General features: G+C 33.9%; 1 protein-coding gene across 1 annotated transcript; it reads right to left on the reverse strand.

The window, feature by feature from the left end:
- Nucleotides 1-10,501: 10,501 nt before the first annotated feature.
- Nucleotides 10,502-16,109, reverse strand: LOC119638944 (sodium-independent sulfate anion transporter). The gene is made up of 6 exons (XM_038036085.1): nucleotides 15,297-16,109; nucleotides 12,047-12,267; nucleotides 11,661-11,982; nucleotides 11,429-11,590; nucleotides 11,082-11,368; nucleotides 10,502-10,975 (listed from the first exon to the last, which is right to left on the reverse strand). The coding sequence occupies exons 1-6, from the start codon at nucleotides 15,787-15,789 to the stop codon at nucleotides 10,502-10,504; spliced, it is 1,959 nt and encodes a 652-aa protein (XP_037892013.1). The 5' UTR covers nucleotides 15,790-16,109.
- Between the last annotated feature and the right edge of the window lie 1,855 nt (nucleotides 16,110-17,964).

The raw sequence follows: 17,964 nt of genomic DNA on the forward strand, positions 1-17,964 counted from the left end.
CCCTTATATGGGGAGAAAGTACAATTTCTATTTTTTATGTCGGAAATTGAAAAATGACAGCATTTCTGTGAAATAAATTATGTTTGCTAATTTTAGATCAGGTCATATGATGTTTGGGGCATCATTCACTAGGCATGAAAAGCATGCCTTTAAAAATAATGTGTAATTCTTTGGGTGTGTTCACCAAAACTGGTACATAAATGTGCTAGGGGAATTGGATTGGGGTATATAATTGTTCACTTTGACCAACCATAATGTTCTCACTTGTCTTATTTCAAAACGCCAAGCCGTCAAAGTACCAAAATGTCACAATATCAATTTTGGGTTTGCCTGTGAACGTAATATGGCTTGTGACTATCATAAGACTTGTAAGTGCCGTATAAGGTGTGCTCAGGCAATGGTTCCTAAATTATACTATATACCGAATTGTTTGTCAGCATCTCGCCTCTAACTTAAGTGGCGAGTGTAGTACCGAAATGACCTTTTTCAGTTTTTGCCGCTTTCGTTCATTTGGTTTTATTTTTAATTTTTTTGAAGTTAATTTATTTTATTTTACGTTTTATATTTTTATATAACATAAACTTTTCTAACCAAAAAAAAGGTATTTAAGGCTAATCAGTAAAAGATTTGAACAAAAAAAGCAACAGCTGTTCTGTCTGTGTTGTCTATCTAAACATGGTCTGCATACAAATGACACAATATTATACTGATGACCATCATCGTCATCAAACATGCCACAATGCCCTGAGAGAGCACAATAGACAACATTTCTTTTCGTAAAAATATCAAAATAAGAGGTAAAGTTGAAAAGTTGTAAGCCTGTATAAACATTAATATAAATATATTTATTACTACATATATATATATATATATATATGTATGTGTGAGGGGCTATAATGACATTTACTGTATCACTAAGCATGAAGTGAATGACTTGTTGGATAGATGTGCCCTACGTGCTCAAGCTTTACATATAATTTTCATCTTAATAAAAAATTATGATTTTAAACATAAACAAAAATACTTGCAACTTATTCCTATGGCTTCCTTATGTTTTATATGATTATGTGAGAGAGAAAAAATATATGGCTTAAGGAGCATATCATGAATTTTTATGATTACAATTATTGCAACATCTGTCCGAATATTTATTTTATTACTTTTATTACTATTTCATATGCATTTATTTTTTCCAACAGAAATAATTAAGAAAGTATTTAACATTTAAATTGATTTAAAGAAACATTTTTTTAAATAAATTTTTTTTTTTAAATTTAAATGAGTATTTAAAAGTTTCTTTCTTTCATTATTTATGTTAAATCTTTGAGATATCCTTATTCTTGTATGCATTTTTGATCAGAATGAACAGTGAAATGAATGATTGCACAGAGAGCTTGAATGTCATGCAATCTCACCATTATAACCCTGAAATTTTCTCTGCGTGTATATTTTAAGTTGCTGATTTGATTATACTCATTTTTTATATTAGTAAAATTTTTGAGCTAAATGTGGTGCAGTGACGCGTGGGAACAATTATTTTATTAAAATTTCAATTATTTCAGGTTATTCAAGGATTTTTTTTTAATATAATACATCAACCGGCACATGGATTGGCCGTCTTTAACGATATATACCGCCTGAGTGGCCGAGTAGGCTAATGATCTCGACTAACGACTCAACGGTCGTAGGTACACATTTATATAAAACCGATAGCCTCAGACGCTGGTGCTTTAAGACTTTAGTCCTCGAACTTGTTTCTCCGATTAAGTTAATTACAATATGTAAACACGCAAATGACGTCCTCAAAATATTCTACAATTTCGGTTGCTTGTTTATAAGTTATTAATATGTGTTTGCATGTCTTTTGGCCAACAAAATCTCTTAGTGAAAACGATAACGATTGAATCATCCAGTGTATATAGGCGCTAATCATGGAACGTTTCATGGAATCATTTTAGGTGTTCATTGCTTTCATTTGCTCTTGTTACTTGCCAGTCAAAAGAAAAAGAATTTTTTCTAGCGTATTGTAAGTGGTTACGAAAAGTAGCTCCGTTAAGGCAATCCGAAACGCCTGAAGTCATGAGTTAGCCCATGGGGCACCGAAGCGGGATATTTGTGGCCATAAGGTTTTACTGTGCTTACGGAGAAGTGGGAAAATAGGTTGACAATCAGATCGTTGCCAAACAAATGTTGTTCTTGTTCTGTATGGACACAGTATTTAAGAAAAACATTTTAATTAACATGTATTCCACTAATTTTTCTCAATTAATGCTTTTTCCAGTGAAAAATTGGCCAAAATACATCCACGAACTTAATATTTTCAGTTCGAGTATTTATATTCGCAAGCAAAGAAAGAAAGAGGATTTTGTAGATTGGTTAAACATTGCTTCATTATGGAAGAAACATCGTCAAAATTCAGCATTTGGTTGAAGTTGTCGCTTACCTTATCTTCCATATTTGACTTCTATCGATTATTACCTCCTTGCAAATCCCGTAGGGGAAAAGGATTGGTTCACATGATAAATTTGTTGCGGAAATTGAAGCGAAGCTTTAAAGTCATTCTATGAAAAAGAGGCTAACTGCATGGATATATAAAGTTGAAATTCGAAAAATATATTTTTGATCAAACTATAAATGATCAGTAAAATCGTGTCATCACCAGCACCTGGGCATATAGTGGCAAAATCCTTTTCAAACTTTCTTTATTGATACGTGGATATTAACAAGTTCATGAGTGGTGATTCGGATTTTTTCATAAAACTTTCAATTTTGTGCCCATCGAAATACTTGCAAAAACCTCAATTATCTGATACAAGTAAGCAGAACTGTGCTAAATATTTCAATAACATACAAATTCGATTTATTTATATTTTGTGTTTAATTAGCAGAACTTTAGTTAAGCCTGCAATTGAAAGTTAAATGAAGGTAACATTTGGTAACTTTTTTTCTTAGATGGACTATAAGGCAGCGTTTTCAGTCTTGTCTGGTGTTTTACGGTGTGCAAACAGTATGAGAAAGTTTACTACAGGCCGTAGATGATATGTTTTTCAAGTCAATTATTCTTGAGTCTGCACGTAATCATAAATTTTATACATTTTCCAGGTGAACGAAAGCAAAAGTCTTTCCTGCTATGTTGTGTAAATCAAGATACTTATACTATGTAATTTTTCCTTTTGTTTTTCTTATTATTATTTATGACAATTCATTTAAACTTACGAAACAGAGGCGCTAAGGGTAACGAGAACAAAACCGTATTAAATCAAATCTGAAATATACTTCTGAGAATTGTAAGATAAACGTAAACCAAAATCTATATGAAAACAAAAGCAATAACGACCGCTACCGTAAGCAAGGGTCTGCCTGAAAAGAAAAAAGCAGCGACAGTTATACAAATCTTAGAACGAATATTAAGAGCCCCTCTCTCAAAGCAAATTTAGTTTTCGATATAAAGTTGACTCGAGACTTTTCAAGAAAATTGGATTTATTCGCCAACTGTCAAAGTAATTTTTGAACTTGTTTTATTTTCTCCGCTGTGCTCACCGTTACGGTGGGTAAATTTGGCTTAATTTCGTATACGTAATTTACGAGAAATACTTGTAAATACATGCAACCATTTTAGAAGACCATCTAGAAGCAGACAGAGTCTCGAGTTGTAAATTTTGCATTTCAAAAGTTGTATCCCTGTTGTCCTCCTAACTGTTACAAATAACATTATATAGCAAGCATACCACCTTACTTATGTGCTTCCACATCAAAAAAGCTAATATTTAAAAAAACAACCTTTTGTTAAATGTGTCTGTAGCTTCTTCCTGGTTGGGGAATTAGAGGTCTTTTAAATTTGTGTATAAAGAATGTGTGTATGTACTCACCGAAACTCTACAAGACAATACAAAGGAAGTACTGTAATAAAAAGACTTGATTGGTAGTTTCAACAATAACAGAAACAAAAAGAAAAAACCCACTCACACGCACGCGTACAATAAAAGGTAACACTTATCCACTGCAAAGTGTCTCCCTTCAAAGTCGAAGTAGTTGCTACATATGGTGCTTTTAAAGCTTTAAGATTTACGTGTATTATAGGAGGAAATGTGCACAACCCTCGTTATGAGAGACTACGCACAACTTAATAATTTACTACCACACACCGCGCTACGCGGAACAGAGGTTTGTTAAGAAGAACGAAAATCAACCGTCATTGTAAGCTGCATTAGATTGTTATTGTTAGTGTTGTTGTTGTTGTTGTTGTTGTTGGCATTGTTGTTGTCATGACTGTTGTCTGTTTTCTTTTCTTATTTATTTTGCTGCCAAATTTTATTCTTCTTTCCTATCACTTATAAATGCACTGAATATTGCTTTACATTTCTTCCCTTTGTGTATGGTGTCTAAGTTTATTGGGTGTTCAGTAAGTGTTCGCTTGAGTATTTTGGATATGTTGATGATGTTTATTATGTGCTAGGGGGTAAGAAAAAGTTTTAATAAATAAACAAAATCAGTATTTATAAGCAATAAACCTTAAGAATCACTCAAGTGCAACATTAGCTTATCGATGATTTGTTATTTCAAATACAGGGCCGGATGTATAAAATTTAAATAAATAAATATATATATTATATCTAAATATAAATAAAATAATTTTAAAATATAAGTAAATAAATATATTAAATAAATGAGAAAATTCACACAGAAATTTCATAAAATCAAAAGAAATTAAAATGAAAGAAAAGTAAAAATTCTGGGTTTGTCTATGGATTATCTTTTATCTTTTGATACCCATCGCTTCAACCTAGTCTAAGGAAGGAAAAAGGAAGAAATATGATCTGCAAATTTAATAAGTTTTCAAAACCTGATGGATTAAAAAGAACTCAAGACACCTAAGAAACGGTGTGATCTATTTAACGCTACACCTACAGTGTGAGTTAATACGAGCTTTTTGAACTTTTTAGCTTAAAAAAATAAGAAAAAAATGGTCATAAGTCATGTACAGTTCTAAAATTTTTTGATGACTTTTAATTTATATGGAGAGACTTTCAAACTCTTATAATGAGTTTTTCTCGGTTTGGTGTAATTTTCGAGATGCCGATGCTGTTTCTAGTATTATGGTGGCAACGCTGCAGTCACAAATATGAAGATGGAAAGTTGAAATTTACCAAAAACATTCACTGATCGACTAATAATATGGGGTTCAAAATATTAGCACGATCTGCCTATATGCACTCTGACGTTATAAAAGAAATTAAAACAATCTTGGAAAAACACCGACAACTTTTCCACATTTTCATCTATATATTCGCGGTCGGTTCATAACCGGTATTAATTTCGAACGTCTTAGTAAACCGTACGGAACTATATTCAGAATTTTGATTCTTCTAGGATTAAGTAACTAATGAAAGATGCTTTACACCTATAAGCAACTTAAAGCTAAATAAGTAATGGCAGCCCTGATCTGTAAGGATCTTACAAGAAGCATTAGTAAAAAGTAGAAGACAGGCAGCTGAGTTGCAGAACTCAGTTACGAATGTAGATAACAACGATAAATAGGTCTGCGACGAAATGCATCTTCACTTTTTTGTATACTTAGAAGCAACTGTTCAACGTCCGCTTGAGTTTAAGGCTGTAAACCTAAGAGTACATTGAGTTAAGAAGACGCACATACGCTCACGCACATGCAAATACCGCATCTAATCTAGTCTTCCTTCGAAATCTTTTTTTAGTTGTCTTTGAAAATTTATCTTCTTTCTGGCCTACATAGTTGATACTCGTTGTTCGTGACAGTGTTTCAACTGGCACTTGTTATTATTGTACAATACAGTCAGTCATTCACTAAGTTGGTGATGGGAAGGAGAGAAAAATTTAAAAAAAAAAAAAAAAAAATTTATATAAAAATGAAAAAATAAAAAGAAAAATTGTTGCATACCATAATTGCTAAGCTAATGGATTTCTGTTTACCTTTTCACTTAGCTGTAGAAAACGTAGCTGACTGTGCCATGAACACGACACACGCTGTACCGGCACACTGCCACGAAAGCAAATGAATAAAGGAAATGCAGTAAAAGGAGGGGACGTCTAAAAGAAAAAATAAATCTAAAATACCAGGAAAAGTAATTAAATCTCTTGTAAATAAAAGACACACAGAATAAAAATAGCAAAAATTAGCAAATAGTAAATTGCTGGTCTCTGTTTTCAATTTACATCAGGTTAAGGGAAAATTCGGTTTAAATAAAAAATTAAATTGCTTATGGAAAACTGCGAACGTAAACACCACAAAAACAGCTTTTAAAATACAGTTAAAGAAAATTTAAAACGAATATCAAATAAAATCCTTAAACAATTTTTTTTGTGGCCCTGTCACGTTACATGCAAGGATATTTAATAGATTTACAGTCAACAGCAGCTCTTTCGCAATGTTTAAGCTTATATCAGAATGTCTGACGTGCTTTTTAAAAATTTTTCCATTCTACGACATGTCTGCGACCCGGAAAATATAAAGGCCTTTTAACAAGTTTTATAGCCACTGACCTGCAGGATTTGGCTTCCAGAACATTTTTCTTCCTTCTAAATGTTCTTATTCTACCAATTTGTCTTGATGATCCGTAGCAGTGTCCATTCAGTATCGTACACATTTGTCCATCTTTTTACTCATCAGACATTTTCGTATTACAAGTGCAGCAAGGCAATCGAAATGAATTGATTTGAACCGGTTTGAACTGAACTAAGTTGAGCTGAAGGGAACTACTCTAATTTGACCTAGATTAACTTGAATTGAATTGTATTGAATTGAGTTGATTTCAATCGAATTTGACCAACTTGAACTGAACTCAGGTGTAGGGTGTAGACTGTGTAAGGTGCTCCTTAGTAATATTTTAAGATAAAGAAAGTTAACACGATTAGTTCTGTTGACAGACGGTTTTAATTGAGCTAAGCTTAACACGGGCAGAGAATTGCTTCAATTGTTAACTAAACTAATTTTCACATATTAGTTAGATAAATATATTATATGAATTTCATTAAATCGGAACTAAGGCCGCCAATGATTAAAACGAGCAGCAATGCATTAAGAAGGAAAATGGAATCAAGGAATTTATTATAAAATTTTACTATCGACTATGAGAAAGTATCCCTGAGATCGGAGATAGTTAAAAATTTATGTAGGATTAATAGTGAAGCACAAAACTCTTTCTATTTCACATTGAAAGAGATATCGAGATTATATTTAATCCAAGCGTGGATAAGATTGAAATCAGCTTCATGACACTCACCAAGCTGTCGGGCTATTTATAAAATCTGTATTAGCCATTAGTGCAGGTATTAGCAGTAGCTGTTAATGCAGGAACGTTGTGGGCATCCTGAACAGTCTAAAACCATCCAAACAATCAGATGAAAAGAAATTAAGAGACTAAATATTCATGAGTGTCCGCAATTTATGAGATATATTCCGTCCTTTTCTGCTCTGAGTCAATTCAAAGCTTGTCGCTGGTTGCATATTAATTGTATGTGAAAAATATAACGCTTTTAAAATTATTTCGTATTTCGGTCTATGATTCCCTAATAATGGATATTAAAAGCGTCATAAAGCTAAATGTTATACCTTCGCACGTTATATGTTCCCATAAATCAACTAAATGAAAATAATAGAGCAGAATAGAGTCACTATTATTATCAACGTCATCATTATCGTCAACGAAATGCGTCGGTAATGACAAGTATGGCAATAAAACAGAAATGAAAGGCAAAAAGAAAATGTAGCAATTATAGCAACAACAACGACAACATTGACAACTATATGTGCGTAATGGTGAGGAAATAATTAACAATTTATTTAAATAAATGAGCACAAAACCGCTTTCAAAAGTGTTTTGCACTTTAGCATATACATTTAGTTACTATATAAGCGTATACGTGTATGTTGTTTTAGCAATAGGTCGTTAAGTACATATATTGTGTGTATTTGTGTTTGTGTGCGCATATCTATGTGTGCTTTGTACACTATTTTGCAAATGTTTTTGAAAAAGCCATTTTCAATTAAATGACTAACACAGCTTGCGAGCTTAGCCGGCATATAGCCGGCATCGCATAAATCACAGTTAGTATAAGTGAATTATGGGTCGATAAACTGAAATTTTTGTAGTCCGAGATTATAGGAAAGATTTTAAAATAAAGTTCTCATTAGACATTGCAGGAATTAAAGCAAGTTAATTGAATTTTACAGGATAGCAGTCCAAGAGTTTTCACGCAAAGGAATGCAAGCTTGCGTTTATTGCGAAAAAAAAGTGCTGATCCTATCTTTACGATCTCATCGAAAAATGTTATAGACTTCATTAACAAGATTTTTAAAGTTGTTTTGGACGCCTGCGCGTCCGACATCCATTTGAGGAAAATTGGGATAGAAACTTAAACCTTAGCGTATAAGCGCCTAATGGAGGCAACGTAATGTCCGCTGACAAATTATAGCAAATATTTATTTATCTATAAGAGTAGGTAAGAAGTAAATTTAAAAAAGGAGTCATTTGCAGCATGTAACTTCTGGTTGAACGCTATCTGCATTTGGGTTTATTAAAAGGTGCTCAAAGGAATTTGATGATCCTTATGTAACGAAAGGTCTCCAAACGTTAAGGCCGTTAGCTGCTTATGCGTCGTCACTTGGCTTCCCAGTTACAATTGATATGGTTGCAGAAATCCAGACACAATTTTCCTTGTTTGCCTTGACAATATTACAATGGGATACTAATAGAACACATTACCTCCGTACGAACATTTGGCTACTCCTGAGCGCAGCAATTGGTTCCTGGAATAGAGTTTTCCCTGAAACTTACTCAAACTTACATTTCGTCATCAGACTTGCATAATAGGCCTGATTTTAATATTCCTACGAGAGCTTCGAGGAACTTCATTCCTCCTCGTTTAGTGCAGTGTAGGAGAGTAATATTATGTGCTCTTTTCTCCTTCTTGGTGTTTTTTAACAAATTGCTTACGACTTCTACTATTTATTTTCGATGGACGATTCAGTGCTATAAGGGCCTTGCTTAATTTACGTTATTAGGAAGACTTCTCAATTCCACATAATTCGTCTTAGGGCGAATTGTTGGCTCCCGTAATTTCATTCTTTGCAATTTAAATGTTTATTTAATAGATATGTCTCATTCTCCTTCTTCACACACTTGCAAGGAATGAATCGTTCATTTCGGTTACTTACTTGGTTTAACATATAATTTGTGGCTGCTTAAGTAGTGGGGTATATAACTTTGCTTGTTAGTCTTATTATTATTATTATTATTATTATTATAAATTTAGCTAGAGAATCAATTCCAAGACTAAAAAGTCGTAACACACTAGCAGCTAAGACTCTCGGCCTTATTAAAAACTCTAACGCTCTTGAGGTTCAGTTGCTAGCTGATTGAGTTGCCTACTCGGCCACTCAGGCGGATTTGTTAGTCTTAATTTAGTAAAAATATTTTACTTTTAATTTGTAATTGTTTGATATCATCTTTTTAACTCATTTTGTGTTTAGCTGTATTAACTGGCGATGTATTTAACTAAATAAATAAATAACGCATCTTAACAAACAAAAAAAAAAAAACGTATTACATTTAGCGTTAACCAAATCTTTTAATTCTAATCCTTGAAATTATGGTTACAACATATCACCTATAGCGAATACAACTTCCTTACTTCTCTTTAAATGTTTCCACTTTATATAATATGTCAGGAAAAATTAAATTTGGAATAATTTAGTGAGTGATAAGAAGTAACATATGTACATAGGTAAGGGAAAGTGCTGCTCGTTTGGGGGAATAGCAAAAATTGTGTTGAGCACAGATGTTGCAAGAGTAGAGAATGTGTTATAAAGCGCTAGTGAACTAGACGACTTAAATTTAGGCGGAGTGCAGACTACAACTGCTATATTTTTGTAATATAAAAAAATATTAAATTCAAACATAGAGAAGAAGGCGAAGAGTCATTCCTATAAATTTACTGTTATATCTTGAATTCGCTTTAGCACACACACACAAATTTGAAAAATTGATACGCGTTGCCCGACGCACCAATAAAAATTTATTATCGATTTAATAGATTACACGCTGATCGAATTAATTTACTACAACGTGTAGCAAAGTTTAAGCAAAAAGGCTGCAGATTTCAAAGCACAATAACCACCAACTAGAGTAGACATAGACACAATCGTACTCAAAGTGATAAACCTATTCTTCCTGACAGGAATAAGGAGGAATACTGCGGAGTTGAGTATAATTGAGAATCACAGTTTGGAAAGCTTGAATTGGATTTGACATTAAATTGCTTAAATTAAATTAAAATTTATAATTACATTAGTGTGGTGCAATTATAATCCTTCGTAAAGACAGTGCTTACACCAAAAGATATTTCAGCTTCGTTTCTTTTTCCTTTGTTTTATGCTTTGTGCATTTCTCTAAATGTTTCATCTGTGAAATAATACTACCGTTTCAATTAATTTTCACTTTATTTTTCCTCGCTTTGTACATTCACATCATTCAATTTCAATTTTATAGCCTAAATCGATCGAAGCTCTTATATGCTCTTTAAGATTAATGAAACCATTACGCAACGATTCTTGTGTAAGGAATTCTCGTATTTTCTCCTCACTATCGCAAAATACCAAGTTCCCTGCGTTGTCAATCAATTTTTGCAAATGAACTTGCATACGATATAATATAAGTAAAGTATCACCTGCGAAGCCATCAGCGCCATTGTCAGATTGGCAACTGCTGCTGTCATGTGCGACATCGGGTTCAGTTGTGTCATGCCTTAGGCCACCAGCGAGTTTTACAAAACCTTGTGCTGCTGTAAAGTCGAGACCGCTGATTTTGTGGCAGTCGATAACTACGGGTATACGTTGTTTTGACTGAGCGGTGGCCTTGAGTACTTTGTCACGTAAATGATTGATGGCAGGAAAGTAAATGGCATTGCCTGGCGTAACACATATGTATTGCATATCATCGATCTGTTTCGTCATAGAAAATAAACAACATTGTGATAACGATGATGATGATAATGATGATGATGATGATTATGATGATAATAGTGTCTTTGGGTCGTGTCATACATACCTCTTGAATTTTCACCGCTATTTCAGGTCGTGCCCACAAGTACAACAAGTGCAAAACATTGATGATAATGCTAGCAAATAAACCCACCTCCACACCGCTGACAATGCAAACCACAAAACATACCAGCCATACGATAAAATCGCGTTTAGAGTCATGCCACAGACGCCAGGGTAATTTGAAATCGAGCAAAGTAAATAGGGAGCATATTAATATGGCGGCCAAAGTGGCTTCGGGTATGAAATTAAAGTAGGGGCTTAAATAGCTTAAAGCTAATAAAACAATCACCCCTAACAATAAGAAAATATATGTAGATTTGATGTGAAGCTTAAAATATATTTCATTTTTACCAGAATACAAGTTAGCGAGAGGTGTACACAAACCGCAAGCTTTGCTTATGGCATAACGTGTGAAGGCTCCTGAAGTAGGCATCGATTGAACACAAGAACCCGCAACGTTGCACAGACCCACTGTTAACAGCTCTTGATTGGTGTCCACCAAGCCCTTGGGAGCTAACGTTAAAAGAAATTTATATTTATCACAAAACGAGTTAACTTTTTCTTCTATATTCATCAAACTTACTCAATTTTCCTATAGATATATTTGTTAATATGCCGATTATTGGTATTACAAAGACTCCGACATTCAATTCCGTTAAAATCCGCCAAAATGTATATGTTTCCTCGGGAGTTTCAACAATGAACTGCGGTAGCGTGACATTAGGTAAGCCCGACAAAGCATTTTTACTCAACGTGTACGGTATATGACAGTTGTGCAGCAACGATATATACGAGATAGTAGCAGTAATTACTACTATCAGCGTGTTGCGTGAAAATGACAGGTAACGAAATAATAAACGGACCACTTTATTGCTACTTGAACGCTTTGAGAATTTTTCAAATGACTGAGAATAAATCAAAATAAAATTCTGTCGGTCAAAAAACATGTCGTGATTACTTATCCATTACCTCAAATATTATAAGAAATATTATTGCACAAAGACCCATCACAAAATCAGCGTAATTAGCTTCTTGATAACGATTCAGTAGAGTTTTCATGGATTCGATTAAACCGGCTACTAAGTACTTTATGCCCAGTAGAACCTTGATTTGAGATTCCATAACCAGTATAGCCGTAGCTGAAGAAAAAGCTTTGATAACAGGCATCGAAATAAATTCGAATATATATCCTAGAAAATATTAAAAAAATTTGAGAAAAGAAGTAAAGTTTTGCAAGTTTTTGGAATCATCAACATTCTTTTTTATTAACGTTTCCGGCAAAGTGCCTGAGGTGAAGAGAGTCTCATCGGTACTTGGCGAAACGTTATAGCGAATAGTGTTGCACAGTCACAAGCCGCGAACATAGTTGCGGCCGGCGGATTGCAGTTATAACGTCCAAAAAGAATCCACATTTGGAAAAACGTGAAGTAGATGCGCCCTTTAATACCTTATGCCTAACTGTACGCCTGTTTTTATTTACCTATAGGTCATAATTTTCGATATGCTTTGACGAAACCGAGTGTTCCGGACCAAAGATGAATACCACTGAAATTGGATTGATTTGGAAAATTTTCGTGACTACTGCCCACATATTTTTCCGCATAGATTTTATTTTGAGAGAATCGTTGTACAAAAAAATCAATCAACCAATTTTCAAAATTCCTCAGCAAAAATCGCTGAATGAGAAAATGTCGGTATACCAAACTGATGCAGAAAATTTAGATCGGATGTGAACCCAAAACAACCGTTCCTATAAAAAGTATGCATTTATGTAGCAAGAAGATATAATTTTTCAGAGTTCATGATAAAAATTGACTTATCCAGCTTGACCTAAGAATTAACTATAGGATTCTAATGAAAAGTGAACCTTCACGTGACAGTGAAGTCCAGTTTTTAATATTTTGTGACGAAAATAAATGAAGAATGATGAGATTTTCGTTAAGAAAACTCATCCCATACAATGGCTCTCACAAAAACTATGGCTTGCACGGAAAAAAGGCCTAATTTGTGGTATTTTCTCACGACAATAAATGCCGAATTTTGTTAAGTGTTGCACAATTTTTGAATTTTTGTTGTACTATAAGATTTTCATTTGTTTTTAAAGGAATTAGCTGAAATATGTAGTATATGTGTGTTCTTCGGCAAGATGATTTTCGGCCTACAAATACATTTTTTCAAGAAATGAAAATTTTGTTATTGAAACAGCAGTGGGATCATTTCAACGCTAATTAATAAGACTGCTTTGTATCGATTGGAAGTAGTATCTGAATGAATAAAGGGAATAAAATTTGGTAAGATTCGTCGTCGATTCGGGGTTCAATTTTAAAAGTTGCCAGGAAAGAGTCTCATACTCGCAGTGTATTCACGTGCGAATGGGTCTAGCATGCGTCATATGCTGTCCAAATAAGTCAATCTACGTAATCTTTCCTAACGACATTTATCGCTTTGCCCGCTTTGGTACGCTTTCGCTCGGCAGAAACTGCGCTTTCGCCTCTTCGCGTGGTTGTTGCTCATAGGAATAAGTGTGCGATTCATTCGCAGTTACGAAACGATTAGGAAACAAACGAATTAATTTTAACTCACTTTAAATTCGTCGATGATAGTGAGTGAAGGTACTCGTGCAGAGCACTGCTGTATGCAATATTTCATGCAAATTATTAAGATAAGAGTCAGGACTATGAAAGCAGTGTTCGCGGGTTCAAATCTCATGTGCGGTAGAGTTTACTCGTAGAGTCGAATGGGCGGTGAGTGCTTTGCCGATAAAGGGACATATCGACTGTGACATAGCTTCCTTCTTATCTCCTTGCCTAACATCATTTTCCTCTAACAGTTGCGAATAGAGGACCTGAGTGATCTCGCATAGCCACGTTTATGCTTTTCGTCTTCTAGTCTCCAAGGTCTTTTACTTGATATTCATATCGCGGGAATTATTAAGAAAAAATTCATCGTGATGTGTTCCTTATCTATTTTAGAATTAATCCACTTTTAAGCCGCAGATAATATATCTTCATATTGGGAATGTAGAAAATAGTTTTCAACGTTCCGTCTTACTTGCGTTATAATAAATAAGCATAAAACCTCAGAGGGGAAAAAATCAAATTTAATCATTTGTAACTTTGTGTGAACATGGCCGATTTTCGCCATTTTCGCACGTAAAGAATAGTGTTTCGTAAAGTAAATATAGAAAATTTCAGCCTTATGACTTTCATACTTTCTGAGTAACGAGCAAAAATCCACAAATTTTTGTTAAGAAAAACGGATTTGCGTTCAGTTTACGATCCACAACGGGCTTCTGCTCTGATCAGTTATCCCATTTTCAACCTGCGTGCAAAAACTCTTAATGTCTCTACCAAATTTGAAGTCAATGTCTTCATTTTTGCGACTAGGAGGGTGCCAACAACAATCAAAAACTCACAAACGGGCAGACATCACTTAATCAATTTCGTATTACACGCTGCTCAAGAATATAAAGGGTATGAAAAAAGTAAGGCGGGTGTACATTCATCTCTTAGTGGTGCCTACAAGAAGAAAACGAAGTTACATTTATTCCCACAAACTTAGCAGAATCTTTCTTACATGTCGTTAATTTATTTATATATTTATTTATTTATTTATTTATTGTAAGGGTATAACAAGAAGACAATTAAATCATGGTTTTTTATTGCCTCAAATTACAATTTTCTATGGCACTTTCATATCATAACCATCCATAAATGGTTTTACAAAAATTAAATAGTGTATCCGTACGAAAAAGTAAATTACTGCTTATAACGTCGCCTTCATTCAAGCAATCTTTTAGTTTGAGGGTCCTTTGACTTTTTTTTTCAAACTTGATTTGATAAATGGCGTCGTGACCGTCAAGGAACTATCCGTTTATACAACTTAGTACAAATTTAAATATGAACTTATTCCCATTATTTATTTATCGACTTTAAATACTAATTAGCTTAGCCCTTAAACATTAAGTACTCTTTAATTCCACTGAATATATGTCGTAACTGAATTCTGTGTACATCAATAAATGATAACTGAAAACCAAATAGAAACCAACTGACGTAATTTATGATAATAAACGACGTTTTCTATTTACCCGACTCATAGGAATTTTTAGTGCAATTATATAATAATGAATATTGACGTCGTACAATAATTAATGTATTAAATAATTTCTTCGCTTGTATTTAAAATTTAGGAAAGTACGTGTAACACGTTTACTTACCCATACCCAGGCAACCCATTATTAGTTGAACGATGCCGCTTAAAAATGTCAGAATAAAGGCGAACTCAATCGGTTTGCCTACAGTGAATTGTACACTCACTAGGGCCACTAAGCTGGTGGGTCCCATAATAACTGTGTCAATAGAACCGCAAACTAGGTAAATAAATGAACCAATAAAAGCTGAACATAAGCCATACCGCGCCGGTAGGCCGGCTAATAGAGCGCAAGCTATACTTTCTGGTATAATAGTAAGGCCCAAAGTGATGCCAGCTATGAAATCATTAACAAACCATTGCCAATTGTAACGATGAATCCAGGTAAGTATACGTATACGATTGCTTAATAATTTTCTCACTTTACCGTACCGGTGTTTCTCGGAGAAAGTTGAAAATATTTTTTTTTCATTATCACCAGATTTTCGCGTTACATCTTCTTTAAGCATTTGCTCATTCCCCTCAAAATCTTTTTCTTTATTTGGACAATTAATAACCATTGTTAAAAAAAATGTTTATTTAATACGCAATCAGCATTAGAGGTGTCAATCGCTTATCTCTCTTAAGGAAAATGAGATATTTTAATAACATTCACTTGGCTTTTATCGTAAGTCGCAATCTTTTAAATGTTCTTTGAAATTCGTATTCGTTTGCTAACCATATCTACACAATCGCGTTGATCACCTTATGTCAAACAATTCACACTTGCTTTCAGTTTTCGTTATTTCCTCTTTCTAGAGGCGCAGCATCGCTTATAACCCAAGTAGGGATTAACTGCCCATACTGGCAATCAAGTGTAAATTATTAAAATTAAATAACAAAATTAAACAAACTTATTATATATATTGTTATTATTATTATTATTATTTTTTTTTTTTTTTTGATATTTACATAAATCTGTATAGCTGTCGTTATAAACTTTAGTATCGTTGTTGTTGATTTGCTTGTACGATGACGACTAAGATGCTAAATCATTTCAATTATTGTCGGGCGTACACATATCAGAAAATTGTCTCTTTTTCAACAGATAACAAATAAATTTATCTAAGAATTTATGACATTGAAAATTGAGACAAACGATCGCGACTTCGTCGTTGCTTTTCTCCCCTGATATAAATATTAAAATTCTACGACTTTCTCTTCTGTCGTCTTATTTTTTTTTTTAGTTTTTTTGATTTTGAAAAATTTTCAATAACAGCAATACTTGAACATTAACACGAAACGGTAGATTTTAACGTATACACGGAATCCGACAATGATTACGTCATAAACATTTTTCAATTTTTTTATTTCCAATTTGCAAACCACTGGGATCCAAAATTATTTTAAAACCAAGTAAAAAACGGTTGCTGTATAAGTTAATCCACATGCTTATGGCCATATTTACGTGAATGTGCATATCAATGAAAAAAATATATATATTTATACCACTGAAGGCTTTTTAAGATGAGAAATACCGTGCGTACATCAGACCAAAACTTTGGTTTGAATTGAACATTGCTTTCACATAAGCTTGACATAAGTCCCATTTGCAAAAGACGAGGTTAGATGTTTCAAGTAGATCAGTTTGGCAAACAAGCTATGTACCGATATGTACTTTCGAGTGCATAAGGCGCCAGGAACTGAGACTTATAGTTTTAGATGATGGAACCGGCTAGAGAAAAATCGTCTTGTTTATGCCTAAATATGGACGCAAACTAATAGTTTTGGCTTACTTTCTCAAACGAATTTACCTGTCTCCATTCAACAAATAGCTCGGCTCCCAAAACTAAATGGTCAAAAACCAACCGCAGATAAGAGGCACTGATGTCAATGCTAGCGTTACGCGCATTCTCTAAATGTAATATTAAGGTAGAGTAGTTCCCACGATATTCAACTGTAGTTTGTGCTTGTGCCGCGCGGTTTTTGCAATGACTAAGCAAGAGAGGGGAAAGTTAACTGTACCCATAGTCGCGGACAGAGTTATCGGATTGATATCAGCGTATATGGTAGGCACAAAATCAAACGGCAACGCTCACCAATAGCTTACCGTTTGATCCGAACGTATAAATGCCGCCAAGATTGAATTCGCCTCCTGGATAAAGATTTAGGCGACAATTGCCTTTTACTATTTTATTACGAGCTACTTGGTCCGAATAGTCCAGAACCACTGCATCAAAAAGCTTCGACTTTTAACTTGCGGCCAAGTACTGAAATTGCCACATATTACAGGGATTTGAACTTCCTTTCGAACACATTCGAAAGCGTGAGGGAAATTTTATAAACACTTTTGGACACCGACCGTATTCCATTTATAAATTATTCAGTGGTTGTCCCTCGTTTTGTTAATTTACCTAAATTAGTTTAGCAAAATAAAATTTTTTCAATTCTGTTTATCTTTTGCTTTCAATTTGTTTTAAATGACATTCTGCGTAAAACTAAAACAGAGCAGAGCAGATTTTAAGCATTTTCTCAGATTGAAATTATTTCTCTTAAGTCATTTCTATCGCACCTGCTATAAAATCATTAAGCGCGCCTACCGCTTCGCTTTACTGTTTGCTTGCCCGTTTGTGTCTGTATCGGTGCTTGACAATTCTACTAATCAAATCAGTTCAAACTGGCCAACACAATGAAAGTTTTTCGTGAATTATAAGCAAAAAGCCCACTATTGGAAATATAGTGACATCCGACGTAAT

The sequence above is a fragment of the Glossina fuscipes genome, unplaced genomic scaffold, assembly GCF_014805625.2.
Source record: "Glossina fuscipes isolate IAEA_lab_2018 unplaced genomic scaffold, Yale_Gfus_2 111, whole genome shotgun sequence".
NCBI lineage: Eukaryota > Metazoa > Arthropoda > Insecta > Diptera > Glossinidae > Glossina > Glossina fuscipes.